The sequence below is a fragment of the Drosophila hydei genome, unplaced genomic scaffold (assembly GCF_003285905.1).
Source record: "Drosophila hydei strain 15085-1641.00,03,60 unplaced genomic scaffold, DhydRS2 tig00000149-arrow-pilon, whole genome shotgun sequence".
Classification (NCBI taxonomy): Eukaryota; Metazoa; Arthropoda; class Insecta; order Diptera; family Drosophilidae; genus Drosophila; species Drosophila hydei.
In genome coordinates, this window is record NW_022045678.1 from 6,428,075 (window position 1) to 6,447,193 (window position 19,119).

Genomic DNA, 19,119 nt, shown 5'->3' on the forward strand with positions numbered 1-19,119 from the left:
ATTTAAATTGTAAAAATTAAAGAACAATCTATTCTGTTGTTAAAAATTAAGATATATATATATATATAAAAAGCTTGTATACAATAAACAATTGGAAAAGTAACTCATTTTTTTAACATTTTGGCAAAAATACTGCGCATCCGAATTGGTACTAACATTTTGTTCTTAACAAAAATACAAATTAAATTACTGCAGTTGAAATGGAAGGGTACATTAAGAAAAACATAAATGGGGAAAACAATGTTCCAACACAGATTTTAGGGATGTACTCAGATCTGCATGTTACGCATGCCTCCATTGATGCCATCCTGTTCGACCGTCCAGATTACCAGCTGTCCGTCGACTCCTGAGGTTGACACCTTTTTGGCACTTGCCTTATCACCCGAATACAACCGTATGCTGGAAATAGCGTTCTGGTGAATGGAGTCCACAACTACATCCGTATTTTCGGTGCGCATATTACAATCCATGGACTTAAAGAAATGCATAGCCGTAATGCCACCCGCTTCACGTTTCTGCGACTTGTCCAGTTTGCCGCTTTGTACTAGTTTGTTATCCGACGTCAAACTGTAGAGCAGCGGCACACAGCTGTAGCCGGCCACAACGACTGATGTGGGGGAGACCCACTCACAGGACAGGAAAGGCAAGTAACCGGTGCGACAGCGAATTACCGTATTCCCATTGGTGGCATCCACAATGCTCACACAGCTATCATGACCCACCCAGCACACTTTGTTGCCATCGATAGAGAAGCTGACACTGTTGATCCAACCTCCACCAGAGGTTGAAGAGTTCTTGAACTCTGCCATGAGTTGACCCAAGGGCTTGCGATTACCCCAGGGCGTTGGTGTGGGTGCCTCCTCGATGTCCTTGATGAATGCGGAAAATACGCGTACCTTGTAGTCTGTGGAACCAGCCACAAGCAACACGTTATTCGGATGCCAGTCCAGCGAAGTAACCGTCGATCTTATCGGCTTCTTAATATGCTTCGACACCCACCAATCGTTCTCTGATTCAAAGTAACAGACCGAAATGAGACGAGCTCCAGAACCGACGGCAAATTTGTTCTCCGCCGGTGACCATTTCACACAAGTAGCAGCACGATTAATCCGTAAAAGCACTAAAGTTGGCTTCCATTTCCCATCTTCCGCTTGTGACCAAACATAAGCATTACGATCTGCGGCACAACTAACGATACGATTAGTGTCTTTTGCCCAATCAATGCCCATTACGCGCAAATCGTGCTGGTTAAGCACATCGGCTAGTTTCCACCCGTGGCCATCGCGGCTATAGATATGAATCTCGTGGTTGTTCGGCGACAAAGCAATTTCTGAGTATAAAATGAGTCATAGATTAAAAGGTTTGTTTTTCTTTATATTACTCAACATTTGCGTCACTTACGGGAGCGATCCTTATTCCAGGCGTGGCACGTTATGGCAGCCGGTGTGTTGCCAAAAGTGTATTTTTCAGCCATAGTAAATCTAATTAATAAATTCTGCTAAACGGAAAATTAGTACCACACACGTAGTCGCCTTCTTTTTTATCGCCTCTTTTTGGGCGTTGTTTTCTACTTTGTGCTGATTGGCTGTCTCTTTTCCAGTTTTAATCGCGGACTCTGGGCCGTCTACACGATTAAACTAGCTTCAAAGTAAATATTTGAATTACTTGCGCGAAATTTAAATAAAATGGAAACCCACAGATTTTCAAGCGTTTGCAAATTTGTAAGGTGCAAGAATAAATTACATTTCGTGGCCAGTGTTGAGTAACATCAACTTTGTATATATCGATTAACATCGAGTGAGTAATTTACTTTACTAAATAGGCGCGACTTAGGCTGTTTTGAAATAATTACCATGCATATTGAATACCACGTTAAGTCGTCATTTTAACGGTCGTAGATAACGAACTTAAAAATAAGTCAGTTGATGATGATTTGCAGCGGAGCTTACCTTTGTTGCGTTTTTAATAATTATACGAAATTAAAAGTTACAGCTTGCGTACTCGTGTCACGATTACAAAAAGTCGGGTACCACATGACGATGAATTATTCTTAGTTGTGGACTGGATAGTCAACTTTTCGAGGCTTATAAGCACTGCACATAATCAAACAAATATATTTTTATTTTAATATTTTTATTTTAGTAGTAAGTAGTAGTAAGTAGTCTCTGCCCAGTGCAGTAGATCCTTGTTGAAAAATGAAATACGTCCACCGCCTTTCCTCACTTATGGTATTTTTGTAGATACCATCTAGCTTATTTAAATTTCAATTGCTTCAATCAACGATTGCAAAGAATCATATACGATCGATACTAGTTTACTAATACTCGATAGTCCTGTGGTTTAATAACATTACTCTTATGTATTTGGAATTTTCATTGGCAGATGATAAGATGAAAAATAGATACACAAAATTTAATTTTAAAATATAAAACACAAATTCTTAGTTTAGCACCGCACACATATATTATATGTGACATATATCTCTATATCTTTACTCATTTTTGAGCTGCCAGCAAAGGCGAAAATTTTTTCTCAAATATAACATGAAGAGCAATATATTTATTTTTATTATATAAATAAAATTCACATGCATTGTTGCTAAATAATTACTAAATTCATTAATTCGCCTTGGAACTCTGTAAGTTTCCAGAGGCGGGCTTTTCGACTTTTACATTGCTATCGATAGCACAGCTCGCACAGTGTTAGGCGCGCAGCTGATATTAGCGTTTGCCTTTGTCGCTTTGTAGTCGTATTTCAGTTGTAGTTAAGGCATTGCCTAGAAAAACGTATAAGCTTGCGTTTAATATCTTATCGCCTAAACTTTAAAATTGAATTTATCAACGTAAGCGATGTTTACGTTTTGCGTGCTAATTTCGTCGCTACTTATCACGCTGCAGCTTGGAACAGCTCTAGAATTTCTAGATTGTGGATCGAAGACGGGCAAATTCACTCAAGTCACTATCGAAGGCTGTGATACTACAAAGCCGGAATGTCTGTTACGGCGAAATACCAATGTTTCAATTTCGATAGACTTTGCATTGGCCGAAACGGCTTCAGCCGTTAAAACTGTGGTACATGGCAAGGTTTTAGGCATTGAAATGCCCTTTCCACTCTCTAATCCCGATGCCTGTCTTAACAGCGGTCTAAGATGTCCTTTAGAAAATAACGAAGCCTACAGATATATGGCTACGCTTCCCGTACTGAAGAGCTACCCAAAAGTCTCAGTGCTTGTTAAATGGGAGCTGAAGGACCAGAACAGTGTGGATATCGTATGCGTTGAAATTCCCGCTAAGATACTATAAAACGTGAATACTTGAAAACTGTTCAACTTGCATTGCTGTATTCTTATTGTAATCTAATTTAAAATAAAGAAAATGGCAAAAAAAAAATTAATTTAGATGATTTTGTTCGTTACGAGGCCGAGCTATTTCGGTTGACTGTCAATGCCATCGTTTGCTTTGTTTGCATTTTTATTGCTTTTTCCGCTATGTGCGGATTGTTTGTAATAAAAAAGGTGAAGAAACCGAGAAATATTCTGGATGGCAAATTGACAATTTATATTTGATTCTTTCTTAATTGTTTACATTCTCTAGGTAAGTACTTTTCGACGGATAGAAAATATATTGCAAATGAGTTATTGTAAGTATGAAGCTATTTAGTAAGTATGAAGCTTACACAAGTTGAATCATCATCATCAAAATCAATTAATTGCTGAGCTTGTCATTAATATTATTATGATTAAGCAAATAGTGGGTGGGTTATGGCAGTTAAATATGATTTAGTTTAGGTATTAAATATATGAAAAAACAAAATACATTGATATATATTTATATATATATATATTTATATATAAGCGTGTCGTATATATATATCTGACTTTACAGTGTTTTCCTTAAACGCTGTTCTATCTATTCAACACTTGTAATTTGGGATTTATATATTTTATAACCCACATCTATCTAAAAGATATTCAGTCAAAGGGTATATCTTATAAATTTGTAGAGCTGGAAAAGTCGATTATTGAGTCATTCTTGACTTCCCCCATTGATGTTCAGTAAAAAATTAAATTAATTTGGGAAGGGTCAAATTGAAAATACCCTTTAATGCAATGCAAAGCATAATTTCTTCCAAAGTTTTGGAGCTGGCAGACTTATGCAGTCGGTTGGGCTGCCTGCTTCCATCCTACTTGTTTTTTAATTCAAATGAAAATATGTGAAGGAATTCTCAATTGAAAACATTCCTAGTCAGTGTATAATTTAGGAAACCTTATATACTAAAATGTGTGTTTGTTATTCTATATCAAGTTTTTATATATCCTTAAAAAAAAGTGAAAGGTTTAATTGATTGGATTTTAAGATGCTTATCATATATAATTCAGAACCCAAGCGCTTTTATCTGTATCTTTGTGGATATATACAAAAACATTATTCCAATTTTTAACATTTTTCAACGTTGTAGACGAGCACAACCAAGTGCAGAATACTCGTTGAAATTACATTAAATCCAATGGACGGACTATATACGTTAAAGGGGTCAATGTGGAATACAAAGACAGTAATCCAATTGAAATACTTGAACTTTAGCTTAAATACTTTGAAAGAAAAAAGTAATTTATGTAATTTGTGATTTTAGCTCGCATTTGGGACTTTAGTTCCATATCTGTTATTAAATTGACAAAAGTCAAGAGTAACTAAGTTTTTTAGAGTTTCTAGCTGACACGATTCCAATTGACACTTACTATATATTTATCTACAGACGGACAGCAGGTCGGACATCCACAAATCCAATGTACTCATTTCACTTCGTGAACGAGTATAAAAAGATATCAGAGCGACATTATCATGGCATTTTATGCGAATTCAAGCTGCAAATATTCAAATTGATCACATGGACGTATAAATAGCTACAAATAGCAGGTGTCGTTGTCACAATTGCTACCTTTACCTTTTCATTGTGGCTTAATTTGTTTGCATGTACAAAACGTGCACATTGATGGCAATATGCAATATGTGTAAAATGCCTGTGATTAATGACAAATTTAATTTTAATTAATTACAATTTGCTTTCTTTTTGCATAATTGCACCTGTATCGTTAGTATCTTCATTTAACCACCACAGCACCTGGCTTAATGACAAAAAAAGTGTCATTTACAGATATAGACTTTACATATATAGGTTACTTTTCAATCTCCCGTTTGATAAGAAATTGTTCTTGTTGTGCGGCTCATTTTAAATTAAAAAAAGGATTTATTTACCAATTTCTAGAACTTGATACATAAAACTAAAATTATGTCCATGCCTACTACGGGCATGGCAAATCGGATCTGGCTATATGGTGTTTTGGACAAATTCTGTTATATTTGGAACATTATTGCATCGGAAAAATCATATCTTAAAAAGTTTTAGACCGTGGGTGAGTATTATGAAGTCGGCTGTGCCCGACTGCAACATTCTTGCATGTTAATATAATAATATTGACCTAAATATATTTTCATTAGTGTAGGCCAAATTTAACTTATTTTTGCTCTCACAGTACATAAATTAAAAATATTTATAAATTATTTACTAAATAAATAATAAATGTATGCTTTACCATATGAATTTGCCCAATATTGATATTGATATATATAATTTATCTGAAAGCTCAACTTTTATTCGAATCCAATTGCATTGAATGTCTTTATATTTTAAAAATTTTTTTTCAGATGATATTAAAGTATTTATAGCACAAAGAGGAAAACGGACTTTACCGACTTCTCAGTTGTGCAACTAAAATATGCTTTCTGATATTTCTATAAATATATATATTATATATATGTATATATTATATATATATATATATATATATATATATATATATATTTATATATATATATTTATTTATTTATTATATATATATATATATATATATATATATTATTTAAAAAAAACATTACGACTATGCGTATTCCAGTTTGTGACCAAACTAAAATTGCCTTAAATAAGAATGGCGTAAATTGGTATTTAATCTGCGACATGAGAGAAATTGCTTTTCAGAAAATCGTCATTAAATGCAGAAACCCATCTTCTGGGTCGCTGCTCCTACAGTGGCTTTATTGAAATTCAATTTGATGCACATCAAGCTGAACGTATTGGTTGGCGGTTGCAGCTCCTGGCATCTGGCTCCTGGTTGCTGTCTCCTGCATGGTTGTTTCCCGACTCATTAAATATTAATTGTAAATTTTAATTAAAATAAACCTTTCTGATTACGATAGGATGTCCGCGCAAACTATGTGCCGCTCTTCGTCCAGTAATATTGTTTACTGATTTTCAGCAAACGTGGTCACAACTACCTACGACTGCACACACATTCGTTGTATTCGACGATTATCAATAACAACTATTAATTTGGAAGCAAAATTTGTACATCAGGAGAAATGGAAAACAGAAAAATGCCTTGCGAAGACAGTATCAGTCCGTGATGGATCCAAGAGCTTACTAAATTTACGTGGCTTCGCATGAGAAATTTCTTTCAATTGATTCAGACTTCAACTTATTAGCCAAATGTGTGTGTATAAACATTTCGTACGTCATCGACCAGAGATATAAATGTTAGGTACGTAGAGGCTTTCATGACCAAGTACTCCATATGCCATATACCCCACATACCTCATATACCTCATATACCCCATATACCCCATATACCCCATATATATCATATACCCTATATATCCCATATATAACATACACCCCATATACACCATATACCAGATACCATATATCGTATGAACACGCTTTACACATTAAACTTTTTATTTTCATATTAATCAGATCCTCGACTTATCATCTAAGTGGTTTAATTCAGTTTATTATATTGTATATTCATTTAATTAGGCCTAAATGAATTCACATTTATTATTGATTTGCTATGCTCTTTATCGTTTCTTTGCTTTTCATTCAACAACATTCATTTCGTTATTTTTGTAGGTTTTTCTTTTTGTTTCATTTGTTTGGACTTTTGTAAAATTCATCAAAGTGTTTTCTTTTGTTGGGGAGAGCTTATCCTAAAACATTGATGTAGATTGAGGCATTGACATTAAACGAGTTTATTAAAGACTTGACATATGAATGCACTAATGTATGTATGTATATATGTATGTATACCGTTGGATTGCCATTAGACCAGTTATCAAAAAATGAAACTAAGCTACAGTAATAAAAGTACAGAATGTTGGCAGCAAAATTGGCAATGATCAAAGGAATTATAAAGCATTCTCCATTTTGGATAATTGGATTGCACAAAAAGTCTATCACAGAAGATACACAAAAACTCAACTTACCAAAAATTAGCAACAATAATTCCTAATAACAATATAAACTAATACTACAGTAGATTTGATTCATAATCCGTATTTATCTAGCGCCAAAACAAAGCCAGTCCTAACAAAACGCAGTAGCACCATCTATAGGGATTCCAGAGCGAAGCTGCAGCTGCTGTAGCAAAAATCTTCACATTGCTCCAATCGCTGAGTCCGGCCAGATTCCGTGAGGCAGCGCGCAATAAATATGTCGTATTAGCCTCCAGATGGGGTATGATGAAACGATGGCCTGCAAAGTCAAAATAGTTTTGTTAAGAATTTAATGGCCTAGGATGGATACTAAGCTGTGCTTGTTATATGCATTTTGTATTTTTAAGCAAAAACGTTATTCAGACAAAACAACTGCAAAATTTGCCACTTAAACTATCTGATAAAATAATACAAAGCTCTAGTCGTGGTGCCCGAAACTCATAAGAATTTTTGATTTTAAAAATCAAGTCGCCATTAATTGAACTCATAAACTCCCCGGCAACGTGGATTGCCTCTACGTCAATTGCTCGAAGGCTACGTTACAAACTTAAAATAAAAGTAAAGGAACATGTAAAAGCTTTTGGGGCTTACGATCCCGCTGCGTTCATACGGACGGACAGAACATCAGGCTGACAGACGGATAGACAGACATGTCTTGATCTGATCAGCGCGTCATCCTGATCAAGAATATACGTAATTTATATTTTACCTAAGCCATTATACTCTGATTTCGAATTCTCAATTGGTTCACCATGAATAAAAATGCAATATAAATCAACTAGGATTGCTCGAGACGGGAGATAGACTAGTAGATAGCAATGACTTTATACAGCTATATAAGTTCTGAATATAGCTTATTTCAACATATATAATGTGTGTGTATACACACTTCTTTCACCTTTTATATATTCATACTGGTACACATGATTAAATTTGAGATAATAAGGAAGTGAGACAAAATATCATAGAAAAATAATTATTTCAAATTCGAAGTTTGTAAATCTTGAAGTTTGCGAATAAAATAAGCAATATATGGATATGGCAAAGTTAATACAATTTAAATGTTATATAGATGTGTGTGTGATCACCTACCACGATGAAAGGAGAAATCCCTCTGCTTGGCATGACTCCAATTGCCGGCGCTGTATTTGAAATCACTTTCACTTATGTAGGCAACACGATATCCATAGATTTGCATCTCGTCTGAGACATTGGCCATACGTGGCGTACGTAAATCCAACTCGAAGCCATCCGGATAGAGCCGCTTGAGTTGGAAGCGTGTGGGTCCAATGGGTTTGGCGCCAAGGCGCAACTTAATGACCCGCTCGAGCATGCCGAGAGGATTAGCCACCTTGCACTTGTAGTCCCCGAATTGGCTGATGTTGCGTATATTCAGCTGCAGCGTTGCTCCATAGTCGGCCATGAAGATGCGATGATTGAAACCCACAATTCCTTTGCCATTGTGCAGCCACGTAAATGATGGCGGTGGTTCACCCATCGCATCGCAGCTTAGATTAACGGAGCCACCCACATAGGCATATTGCATCGGCAACGTTTCATTGTAGAACCACTGAGGCTTGTCTGAAATAATGGACGAAAGGATGTTTGAGGCGGGTTAGGTGCTATCTAAAAGACCAGACCCGCATGCATATGCATGTGCATGCAGCTAGGCAGAGCAGCGAAGCCAGGCCTTTTGTAGTTGTCTTAAAAATCCAACCGATTGGGGAGGCAGCAGCTGCCAACAGACAGCTCCCATGCCCCATTCAAGAGTAAGCTGATGACCCATTTTAGCATTTGCCGGTTCTTGTCCTTGTCGACGTCATTGCAGTCATCCTTGGTTTTATTGCTCAGGAAATGCAAACATGCTCGTATGTTGCAGATTTGCAACATTTCGAGTGGGATACAAATTAGTTTCGTCATCCATTGGCTGCTGTTTGCTCAGTTGTGGGTGGTCAGTGGGTGGTCAGCTTAGTCTGATGGTAGCAGGTAGCAGATAGCAGGTAGTCATTAGGACAATTTTGACGGTAATGGCAACTCAATTGCTATTGCAAAGAGGGAATTCAGGAAGAAAGGCAAATGAATGCTGCCAATTTTCTGGTTTCGTGTTAGTTTGCTTATAGAGCAGGCGTTGGCCCATTGCTCATGTTATGCGAGCCACGTTTTAATTGGAGCCGTTTAGACAACTGTCAGCAGTTTTTATAAAAGTTCACATATTGATTGGAATATATCAACGACAAATAAGCTTAGCAAACAATTAGATTGGGTGTGAGTACCTTCACAACTTGCCAATAGTGTTTATGAGACTCGAAAAGTGTCTGGGGAAATTGAAATCAACTGAGAAGCATATCTCATTCACGTAGCCAGAAATGAATTTATATATATATTTTATAATTGAAAATGAATCTGATATAATTTATAGACAATAGTGAGAGCAACTGATGCTGTACCGTGGAATGGTTCAACAGAGACTCGCCAGTTCCTCAATAATAATAATAATAATACTAATAATAAGAATAAGAATAATAATAATTATAATAATAATAATAATAATAATAAGAATAAAAATAATAATAATAATAATAATAATAAAAATAAAAATAAGAATAATAATAATTATAATAATAATAATAATAATAAGAATAAAAATAATAAGAATAATAATAATAATAATAATAATAATAAAATAAAAATAAAAATAAAAATAATAATAATAATAATAATAATAATAATAATAATAATAATAATAATAAGAATAAAAATAATAATAAAAAAATAAAAATAAAAATAAAAATAATAATAATAATAATAATAATAATAAAATAAAAATAATAATAATAATAATAATAATAATAATAAGAATAAGAATAATAATAATTATAATAATAATAATAATAAGAATAAAAATAATAAGAATAATAATAATAATAATAATAGAATCAATATAGATAAGGCTCATTCCACTATGATTCATAGCAATTATTAGGAAATAATAAATGATTTTAAGGAAGTCTCAATAACACTTACGCTGTATCCGCAGCAGTATCGTTATTTGATCCGAATCCGAAAAAGTAGGTGTTATTCTCATGGCTCGACATGTATATTCTCCTGCATCCGATTGGCTAACATTCTTGATGAAAAGTCCATCGGAGAGCCGTTTGTGTTTGGAGGAGTTGCCAGCTAAATAGTTTAACGAATATAAATTTAGCAGCTGTTTACCTTTAACAGTGCTGTGATATGTTACTAACTATTAATGTATTCGCCATTGTGCAGCCAGGAGACTTCTGGTACAGGTTGACCGTGCACGAAGCAATTCACCAAAGCGTCGCGTCCCTCGCGCACCGATTGCACTTGCTCCGTCTTGTCAAAAGAAATTTTTTCTTTTTGTCGATTGGGAAAAGAAGGAAAATTGTAAAAATAATATAAAAACTGGTGATTGTTTGACCCAAATTAATGATTGATTAGGCAACTGGTAAGATGAATAGGTAAGGTTTCCCATTGGAAAAATCTAACTTTAAAGGTGTTAAAGTTATCAATAAAGAGAAAGATCAAATCATTTTCTGCTGGATCCAAATTGGACCATAGCAAAGTAAGACAGTGGCAGGCAGAGCGAGTTCATTTGGATATGCACCACACAATGTTCGAGTTGTTACAATTATTTAGTTAGTTTTTCTGGCTGGCTGAATGACTCACACAGTGTTTAAATAAAGTAATCTTTAGCACATTTATAAGTTCGATTGTAGTGTAACTGGAAACAATTTTTGAACTAAAACCTGGTTAAACAATTAACACAAAACATTTAAATGAAATACCTAATTTTCATTTTTATGCATTTTATTGGAGATGCTGAGCCTTTAATACTAATTAAAGTTTGCTTTTAAATTCTTTAAGCCATTCGGCTTAAGATTTTTTCCATGGTTCTTTGTTCAAGAAAAGAGTATTTTGGCTTCTACTCGGTCCAGCTGTGTGCCTTGACTTGTTTTTTATTCGAAATTTATAATATATTGTCAACAGTTTCTACAGATCGACGAAAGTATTATATTTTAAACATTTTGAATATTTACTCTTGAGTACAACCTCCGACCAATTAAATATAAATTATATGCTAACAGCCTCACGTGTGGACGGAGCGTTTCTGAACTTCTCTTCTTATACAGTCGCCAGCACATGACTGCAACTTGTCAATCACACTATTTTTTAATGTATATAAAAAATAAATAACTTACGATTGACAAGAAGCTCAAAGGATTTTCGTGGTTCTCGTGCCGCAGTCGATTCCGTTTCGCAGGTCCAGTTGCCCTTGTCGTCAAGTAAAATGTGTTCAAAGACAAGGGCGAGTTGACCTAATATAAATCATATATATGGATAAATGGATCAGTTTCTTAAGCTTCTCAAAGAACTAACCCGTCTTCCTTTCAATGTGCACGCGGCCTTTGGTATTTTCACGGGTCTGGCCCCTGGGATCACGCCACTTGGTGTCAATACTCGTATGCTGTGTTTTGCAAAATATGATGAAGGAGTCATTAACAAAATGCGTTATCGACGGCGTCGACGGCGTCAGGGTTAGCGGCGACGTTAGATCACGAGGCAATATATCGATGCTGGCTGTTGAGGAATTCTCCAGCTCCACGACTCCAAAGACTGCAGCTGCTAAGACAAAGAATTGCTTGAGTGTATCATATTTTCACGGCTGATAACAGATGGAAGTGTGTAAAGGAATATGAATATGACACACAACATTTGCTGAAATCAATTTCACCAATCTCATCAGATACTAAAATATTGACACTTGTTTAATTTAATTAGCTAAGCAATAATCAGAGGGTTTTGTGCTGGTAGTCGGACTTCCGCGCCTTCCAAGGGCAAACGGAAAGTATTCGACTCTGTCTTAGAACATTTGTAAGACATTCACATTCATTTGTAAGACACCACTTCTTCTGCTCCAATCATTATATCCCCCAAAAAAAGTGTATACTCTTAATCCATACAGGATAATATAATTTGCCTGAAGTAAGCAAGAAAGTTGAAAACTAAAACTTCGTGTTTCTTAATCGCTCACTGCTCACAATTTTAGCTTTAGCCGAAGCCTAACCTTTTTTGAGTAAAACTTAGACATTATGAATGGAATAGTATCCACAGATTCTCGATTGAATTATACCCATCTCATTCTGCTCTCCAACTGATTATTGACACAAACTCAAAAAACAGATCAATTCATTTTTAAAAAAATTGTATGTGTAAATAAGCTTCCAAGACAAGACAATGTATGTTTGTCATATAGGGCTCAAACAGTTTGCCGTTTATTTAAAAATTGTTAAAATTAATAAATATATATTGTAAATATTTATTAATTTTCAGCCTCGTTTTGTTTAGCCGTTTTGACCTACACATGATTCAATTTTTCGTATCGTCTTAAATTTAATAATTGCTACAATCCCATTTAAAAAACTTAAAAACTCTTCGACATTTTTAATATTTATGAATTTTCATAGCTTTTTTATACATTTGAGCTCTTTGAATGACTTGAATTTTATTTCGACAGACTGTAATTAAACAACGCACAAACAGTACATACTGTATATATAGTACACACAGGACATACAGGATATACGCATAAAGATGGAAGCACGTTCAGTTGGTTTACTGTTAAAATTTATACGAGTTCATAGCTGTTTTAAATTAATTTTTATTAACTTTTCTACCTATAAGTTTATTTAAAATAATTGGCTATATTTGGACCCTATCTGAAGAAAAGACTTTAATTTTTTGATTAAGTGTTGTTAAGTTTTGTGATAGTCAGAAAATAAACAGACAACGGGATGCATTTTAAAAAATATATTATATTAATGTAGCTCTTCTTTCATTCATAAATTCTTAAGAACAATTTGTCGAGCTAACTATTTAAGTGGAATTAAGCAGTACTAGAAGTAACTAACCAGATTCAAGCAGGTTCGCTCTAAATTATTTAACTAATTTTTATGTATTTACATTTCAGAAGAAATGTGCGGGAAACATTACGAAGTAATTTGCTTAAAATATTTTAAGCATTTTATATTTGTTAAATTATAGTAATATCAGAATATCAGATTATAATATTTATTTCCTTTTCGAATGTCGAGGACTCGAAACTCTGAGAGAAGTGAAGATAATGTTATCATAATCGAAGAGGAAATTATTTATTCCATTTTGTTAGACATTTCTTACCAATTCTTGCCAGCTGAAGCAGACAGCAAAACAATATGAATATATCCATGTTACGTATGAGATTTAATATTGTGTCCTTTGATCCTTTTTGCGTGAGTAGTTGCGATTTATGAGTATTTTTGCAAGGCGACGTAATCCCTTAAATGATTGCCGATATCTTTCGATTTGCGATAATTGCGTTATTCACTTAGGTTCACCAGGATAATGACACATAACAGCGTCCCAAAGAGGCGTGGCTAGGCCAAAAACAAATTACTCATTGGTTGCCAAAAGCCGAAATAGTTAGGCTAGCAACACATTCACTTTCACTTTCGGTTTCACTTCGAGGCGAATCACGCACGGATGACATCATCTTCATCAACGCCATGAACAGCGAAGGACTCGCTTATTCTTATCTCAACACAGCACCTTTGGCACGTCAAAGACTTGGTTTCCGGCAACATGTCCTTGCCAACTACTCCACTTTTTGTATTTGTATTTGTAGTTAGTGATTCCACCTTTTATCACATTGGCATTGGCCACTCAAAATACGTAAAAGACTCGCGCTAGCTTCGGTATTAATTGTCCAAATTGTTCTTTGCGATTCGTGATCCATTTGAACCGAGGGCCAAAAACGGACTGAAACCTTAAATGCTTAGCCGACAGGACCTGCTGCTCGGCTACCAGTGCCGAAGCGACACGATGCGATGCGACGCGGATTCAGCTTCAACTTTAGTTGTAATTAGCTTACACTTGATTTCGTTCCTGTCCAGTTCAAATCAGTGCGAAATCAGAAAATGTACTGAAGGACATTTCGCCTCTTGTGGAATCCTTTATTTTCGTCAGTCTGTAGACAATGTGTCGTCCAAGCCGTTACTCGCAACATTTCGTTCTGGCAACATTGAAAATGTTGCTAAGCATTCGAAGTGTATGCTGGGGAATTTAACGATTCATAAATATATAAGCTTTCACGTTGGGGTAGCATAAAGCTTAAAGCTCAAATTTTAGCACACTTACATAGGATAGTGAACAAGAAACGTATTGCCTTACAAATATAACAGAAATTATTTGGAATACTGTATGCAAAGTTGGAGTTCACCAAATCACATCGTATAACACCAAGTGTACAATCCTATAAAATACAAATATTAAGAAATTAAGTTATATTCAGTGTAGATGAGGTTAGCTGTCATATACTATAGATGGCGTTTGAGATTACACAGGACTTGTTACAAAACAAAATATCAAAAATGATATAAGCAGTAAAATTAGCATTGCATACTTTTTGACAGTTTGAATAATAGAAATAATGTTGCACAAGACTGGAATGCGGGCTGCTGTTTAAGCATTTCAATGATGAAAATTTACACTATTGACATATGTTAATAATTTTTAAAATAATTGTCAATAGCATACAAATTTATCTATCTTTTAGTAAATTAGATTTTTGCAGTGTGAACATTTATTGGCTTTCATTAAATTTACATTACGAATCATTTTAATAAGTTTGTGGTACAAGGGATATAGAAGCCTGGTAATTGAGGAACTCCCTAGTACCACTATAGATATGGTTGTTGTATCTGATGCTTGTCACGTTATAGTGGGTTCCTACCTTCGCTATTTGTCACCTAGATATGCTTGCTGTCTTTACTATATGTCAGATGGTTGCTGTCTTCACTGTATGTCAATCTAGAGATGGTAGCTGTGTTCACTGTATGTAAATCGACAGATGGTTGCTGTCATCACTGTATGTCAGTCGAGAGGTGGTTGCTGTCTTCACTGTACGTCTGTCTAGAGATGGTTGCTGTCTTAACTGTAAGTCAATCGAGAGATGGTTGCTGTCTTCACAGTATGTCTATTAAGAGATGGTTGCTGTCTTCGCTCTTTCGACTTTTTTAAGTTTGTTATTTATTAGATCTTTTCTTGTAATAGAAGACCTAAAATAAGTATCAAATCCTATTAATATACCTTAACCAACAGTTAATTTTTGGACAATATTGTGAATGAATGTCTCGTATCATCCGTTATAGATAAGGATTTCCGCTTCGTGTGATAAAGGGGGGGAGGGTGTCCGCTTCCGATGATAAGCCTATAAAACAACAACAACATGTGTTGATAAGGAAGGATGACGTTAGATCTAGACCAGATGATTCCAGAGCATATTGCAATCGGGTGAAAGCTACATGCCTGCAGAAGATGTTGCAACTCATATTTGATAAGAATGGGGGATACTAAGAGATGCCCTTTACTTCAAATTCTTAACTAATAACTTATATCTATCTATATCTGTCATGGCTTCCCACTTCTCCATGCTCAATTGTTTAATGGTCGCAGTCCACTTGATGACGTCAGGAGATGGCCATCAATATATGTCCATGCTTGAACAGCACTAAAACTGTGTCTGACTGATTCAAAATTAATATCTTACAATATCGTTTTGTCAAAGTGGCCTAAGAAATTCTACTGATCATTGCACATGGTACATGGGGCATGTGAGATATAGTTGTAGATATCCTTCTTGGCACTCCGCTGATTCACAAAGCTGAGTTAATTTGTTTTAAATAGAAAAACTTTTTGAGAGCTTGAAAAATGTTTATTGTCTTTGCTTATAGGGGCTGGTTAGCCATAGTAAATATAAGGGGATGCATAGGCCACAGCTGGATAACCCGCTGAATAAAACAGTTGTGGACTCGGGTTGGGATTCGGTGCTGCCGCAGGTGCAGCCACAGCCAGGGAGAGCAAAGCAGCGAGCAGCAGAAACACCTAGAAATATAAAAAATTAGTTCTTTTTATCTACGCTCCATTAAAAATGTCCTTACCAGCTTCAGCATGTTGAAAGATATCTTAACTGTAGGCAACTGTGCGATTTCTTTGTTTGAATGCAGGTTTATATATGCTGCAATGAAAGGCGACAATAATTTTGCATTCAATTCGCGTTCCTCCTTTGACGGTCGAAGACGTCATCGAGGCGCAAAGCTTTACCTGAATAATTGCCAATGCACAGAGATGACTGTAGTCTTTCTATACTTTCAGAAGCAGACATTTCTCCACGGAACGTGTTCATTATTCAAGGAGGCTTCACTTAACATATATATATGTATATCATATATATCACATATATGTCATATACAGTCTATGGTCATTTGAAAGCTTAGTCTTAATCACTGTTGATATATCTTGGATATAACAAAAAAGAAAATATAGAAGTAAAATAGGCATAGATAGTAATAACAAGTTAGACGGGCTGACTGAATATGCGCATCGCCTAATAATAATTGTAATAAACCAAAAAGATATTTAATCTTCTTATATGCCACTCGAATATGCAATTAGCGAATTTTGCAAACTCATTCGGTTCACTTTATTTGGGGCTCTTGACATTTTGTCGAAGTCATTGGCGAAATCTCTTTCATATATGTGTGTATATTAATATATCTACTTTTTGCCATATCTCTATGAGTATAGCAATAAATATATTTACTTCTCTTCAATATTGATGGGTTAATGTTAAATTGAAGTCGTTCAGTTATTTCTCATATTAACGTTTGTTTTCAGATATTTTAAACTTCGCTATTCAACAGTTCTTATAAGAGAGGACTTGTCAGATTCGGAAAATATGAAAAATCATTGTTGTACAGAGGAATTAAGGATGCGTATCCATTGTGTATGCATTCTTGACCTCCTATCTCAGTCTTGAAAGATATTAAGTAAACAAATAGTTCTCTTAATAAACCAATGCGTCTACATATAATGCTTGCGAATAATTTATCTGCATTTATTTATTATTATTTTTGGCCAAGTCCGCAATTGATATTCTGAAGGAACAGTTTTAGCTTCTGTTGTCATTTAGAACTTTTTTTTATTCAAATTACTTAATCATTTATCACTTTAATTGCTGTCAAATGTGATCAGAGCTACGCTCCAAGCCTTCTCCTAAAAAATGTCAATTAATATTCAAGATGCATTTCGAATATATGTTTGGCAAGCCACAGAATCAACACAATGTACCAATCACTTTGAAGGTCAGCCTCAGAACTCGAGCTAATTCACATATACAAAGATAAAGAGACAAAGTACATATATACACATATAGTACTGGCATTCCTATTGTTCCCGAAACACGAGTGCGCGATAAGAAGGCATTAGAATGCAAAGCCACTTTGATTGCTGACAAAACTATTAACAACTCTTTAGGTATAATGTGTGCCAAATAAAAGTGAAATAAATGCGAATATGAGAATGAGCAAGAAGTGATGTCAATTGGGTTGTTTTCATAAATAAGTCATGAGAATCTGTTTCGGGTATAAATAGAGACTGCGCCCGATCAGTCAACATCAAATCTCAATCTGCAATTGTTTCAAAAACATCACACCTGTTTCTCCAACAAACTAAATCTGTCAAAATGATGAAGCTAGTGAGTCAATAGATAGAAAACACAGAAACTATCTTTAACACATCTTTTTTTTGTAGCTCGTTGTCCTTTTCGCCGCTTTGTTCGCCGTTGCCATGGCTGTGCCAGCGCCTGTTGCCCGTGCTGCTCCCGCTCCAGTTCCAGTGGCCAGCCCAGACCCAGCACCTCAGTTCTATTATGGTGCCAGTCCCTATGCCTACTCTGCTTACTCGGGCTATGCGTCCCCATACGCTTATTACGGCTAGGTGACCCCATCCCACTGATAACTGGCCTTCACCCGGATTGTTAATAATGGACATGGAAAACACACGAACTGGCAAATTTATTTAGGTTTTTAGTGATAAATGCTTACGAAAACAAAAAAAAAATTAAATAAATGTCTAAAAGAAACACAATGATAACTAATTATGTCCGAGTTTATAAGAAATTACATTTGAGCTTTCCAGTGTCGTACTAACCAGCTTATGTACGTGCAATTGTATCGTGAAAGCTTTCAGACACTATATTTTATAATCATGTGCTAAATTGTATACAGCATTTGACGCAAGTCAATCATGTGGTTCCATGGTGTAATGGTTAGCACTCAGGACTCTGAATCCTGCGATCCGAGTTCAAATCTCGGTGGAACCTGAGTTCAATAATTTTTTTTAATTTTTATTTAGTAACATTTTTAAATAGAAATCAATCAAATTTAAGACAGTTAAAGATATATTTTCATCGTTTAGAATTTTTAGCTGTTTGGTTTTTTTTTTTTTAATGTTTCTAATAAACTAGTTAATTTTATCTTCCAATGCACTGCGAACATCTTTTATGTTATTTTTCGTTCAGCAGGCATGTGGTTCCATGGTGTAATGGTTAGCACTCAGGACTCTGAATCCTGCGATCCGAGTTCAAATCTCGGTGGAACCTGAGTTATAATTTTTTAATTTTTTTTATTATTGTAATAATATATTATTCATAAAGATTAATTACCTCATTCAATTTATAAATGTTTCACTATGTTAATAATATGTTTACAAAGAACAAAAATATTTCTGTTTGCTGCATGGTTCTTGTATCGGCAAGCAGGGCTGCCAGAGTGTTGGACATATTTTTCTGGTAACCTTGCACATCAGCTGTTCAGTAAAAAAACGCAAACACAAACGCGCACACAAAAATACAAGTCTGTTGTTTTCTTTGCCATTTTTCGTTTTTGTGTTT

General features: G+C 35.0%; 5 protein-coding genes and 2 non-coding genes across 7 annotated transcripts; 4 read left to right on the forward strand and 3 right to left on the reverse strand.

Moving 5' to 3' along the window:
- Positions 1-94: 94 nt before the first annotated feature.
- On the reverse strand, positions 95-1,780 carry LOC111594687 (actin-related protein 2/3 complex subunit 1A-B). Its single transcript, XM_023308105.2, has 2 exons — positions 1,402-1,780; positions 95-1,330 (listed from the first exon to the last, which is right to left on the reverse strand). Exons 1-2 carry the CDS (start codon positions 1,472-1,474, stop codon positions 270-272), a joined length of 1,134 nt encoding a protein of 377 aa, XP_023163873.1. The 5' UTR covers positions 1,475-1,780; the 3' UTR covers positions 95-269.
- Positions 1,781-2,719: 939 nt separating this feature from the next.
- LOC111594739 (NPC intracellular cholesterol transporter 2 homolog a-like) lies at positions 2,720-3,373 on the forward strand. Its single transcript, XM_023308178.2, has one exon. It carries the CDS (start codon positions 2,850-2,852, stop codon positions 3,300-3,302), a length of 453 nt encoding a protein of 150 aa, XP_023163946.2. The 5' UTR covers positions 2,720-2,849; the 3' UTR covers positions 3,303-3,373.
- Positions 3,374-7,393: 4,020 nt separating this feature from the next.
- Positions 7,394-14,278, reverse strand: LOC111594706 (neural cell adhesion molecule 2). The gene is made up of 7 exons (XM_023308128.2): positions 13,530-14,278; positions 11,730-11,975; positions 11,552-11,668; positions 10,574-10,705; positions 10,353-10,505; positions 8,421-8,909; positions 7,394-7,587 (listed from the first exon to the last, which is right to left on the reverse strand). Exons 1-7 carry the CDS (start codon positions 13,576-13,578, stop codon positions 7,397-7,399), a joined length of 1,377 nt encoding a protein of 458 aa, XP_023163896.2. The 5' UTR covers positions 13,579-14,278; the 3' UTR covers positions 7,394-7,396.
- Positions 14,279-16,089: 1,811 nt separating this feature from the next.
- On the reverse strand, positions 16,090-16,396 carry LOC111594749 (neuropeptide-like 4). Its single transcript, XM_023308197.2, has 2 exons — positions 16,328-16,396; positions 16,090-16,271 (listed from the first exon to the last, which is right to left on the reverse strand). The coding sequence occupies exons 1-2, from the start codon at positions 16,337-16,339 to the stop codon at positions 16,128-16,130; spliced, it is 156 nt and encodes a 51-aa protein (XP_023163965.2). The 5' UTR covers positions 16,340-16,396; the 3' UTR covers positions 16,090-16,127.
- A 1,427-nt stretch (positions 16,397-17,823) lies between these two features.
- On the forward strand, positions 17,824-18,315 carry LOC111594745 (neuropeptide-like 4). Its single transcript, XM_023308188.2, has 2 exons — positions 17,824-17,922; positions 17,979-18,315. Exons 1-2 carry the CDS (start codon positions 17,911-17,913, stop codon positions 18,162-18,164), a joined length of 198 nt encoding a protein of 65 aa, XP_023163956.1. The 5' UTR covers positions 17,824-17,910; the 3' UTR covers positions 18,165-18,315.
- Positions 18,316-18,477: 162 nt separating this feature from the next.
- Positions 18,478-18,549, forward strand: Trnaq-cug. The gene has a single exon. It is a non-coding gene; the product is annotated as a tRNA-Gln (tRNA).
- Positions 18,550-18,756: 207 nt separating this feature from the next.
- On the forward strand, positions 18,757-18,828 carry Trnaq-cug. The gene has a single exon. It is a non-coding gene; the product is annotated as a tRNA-Gln (tRNA).
- The last annotated feature ends 291 nt before the right edge of the window (positions 18,829-19,119 follow it).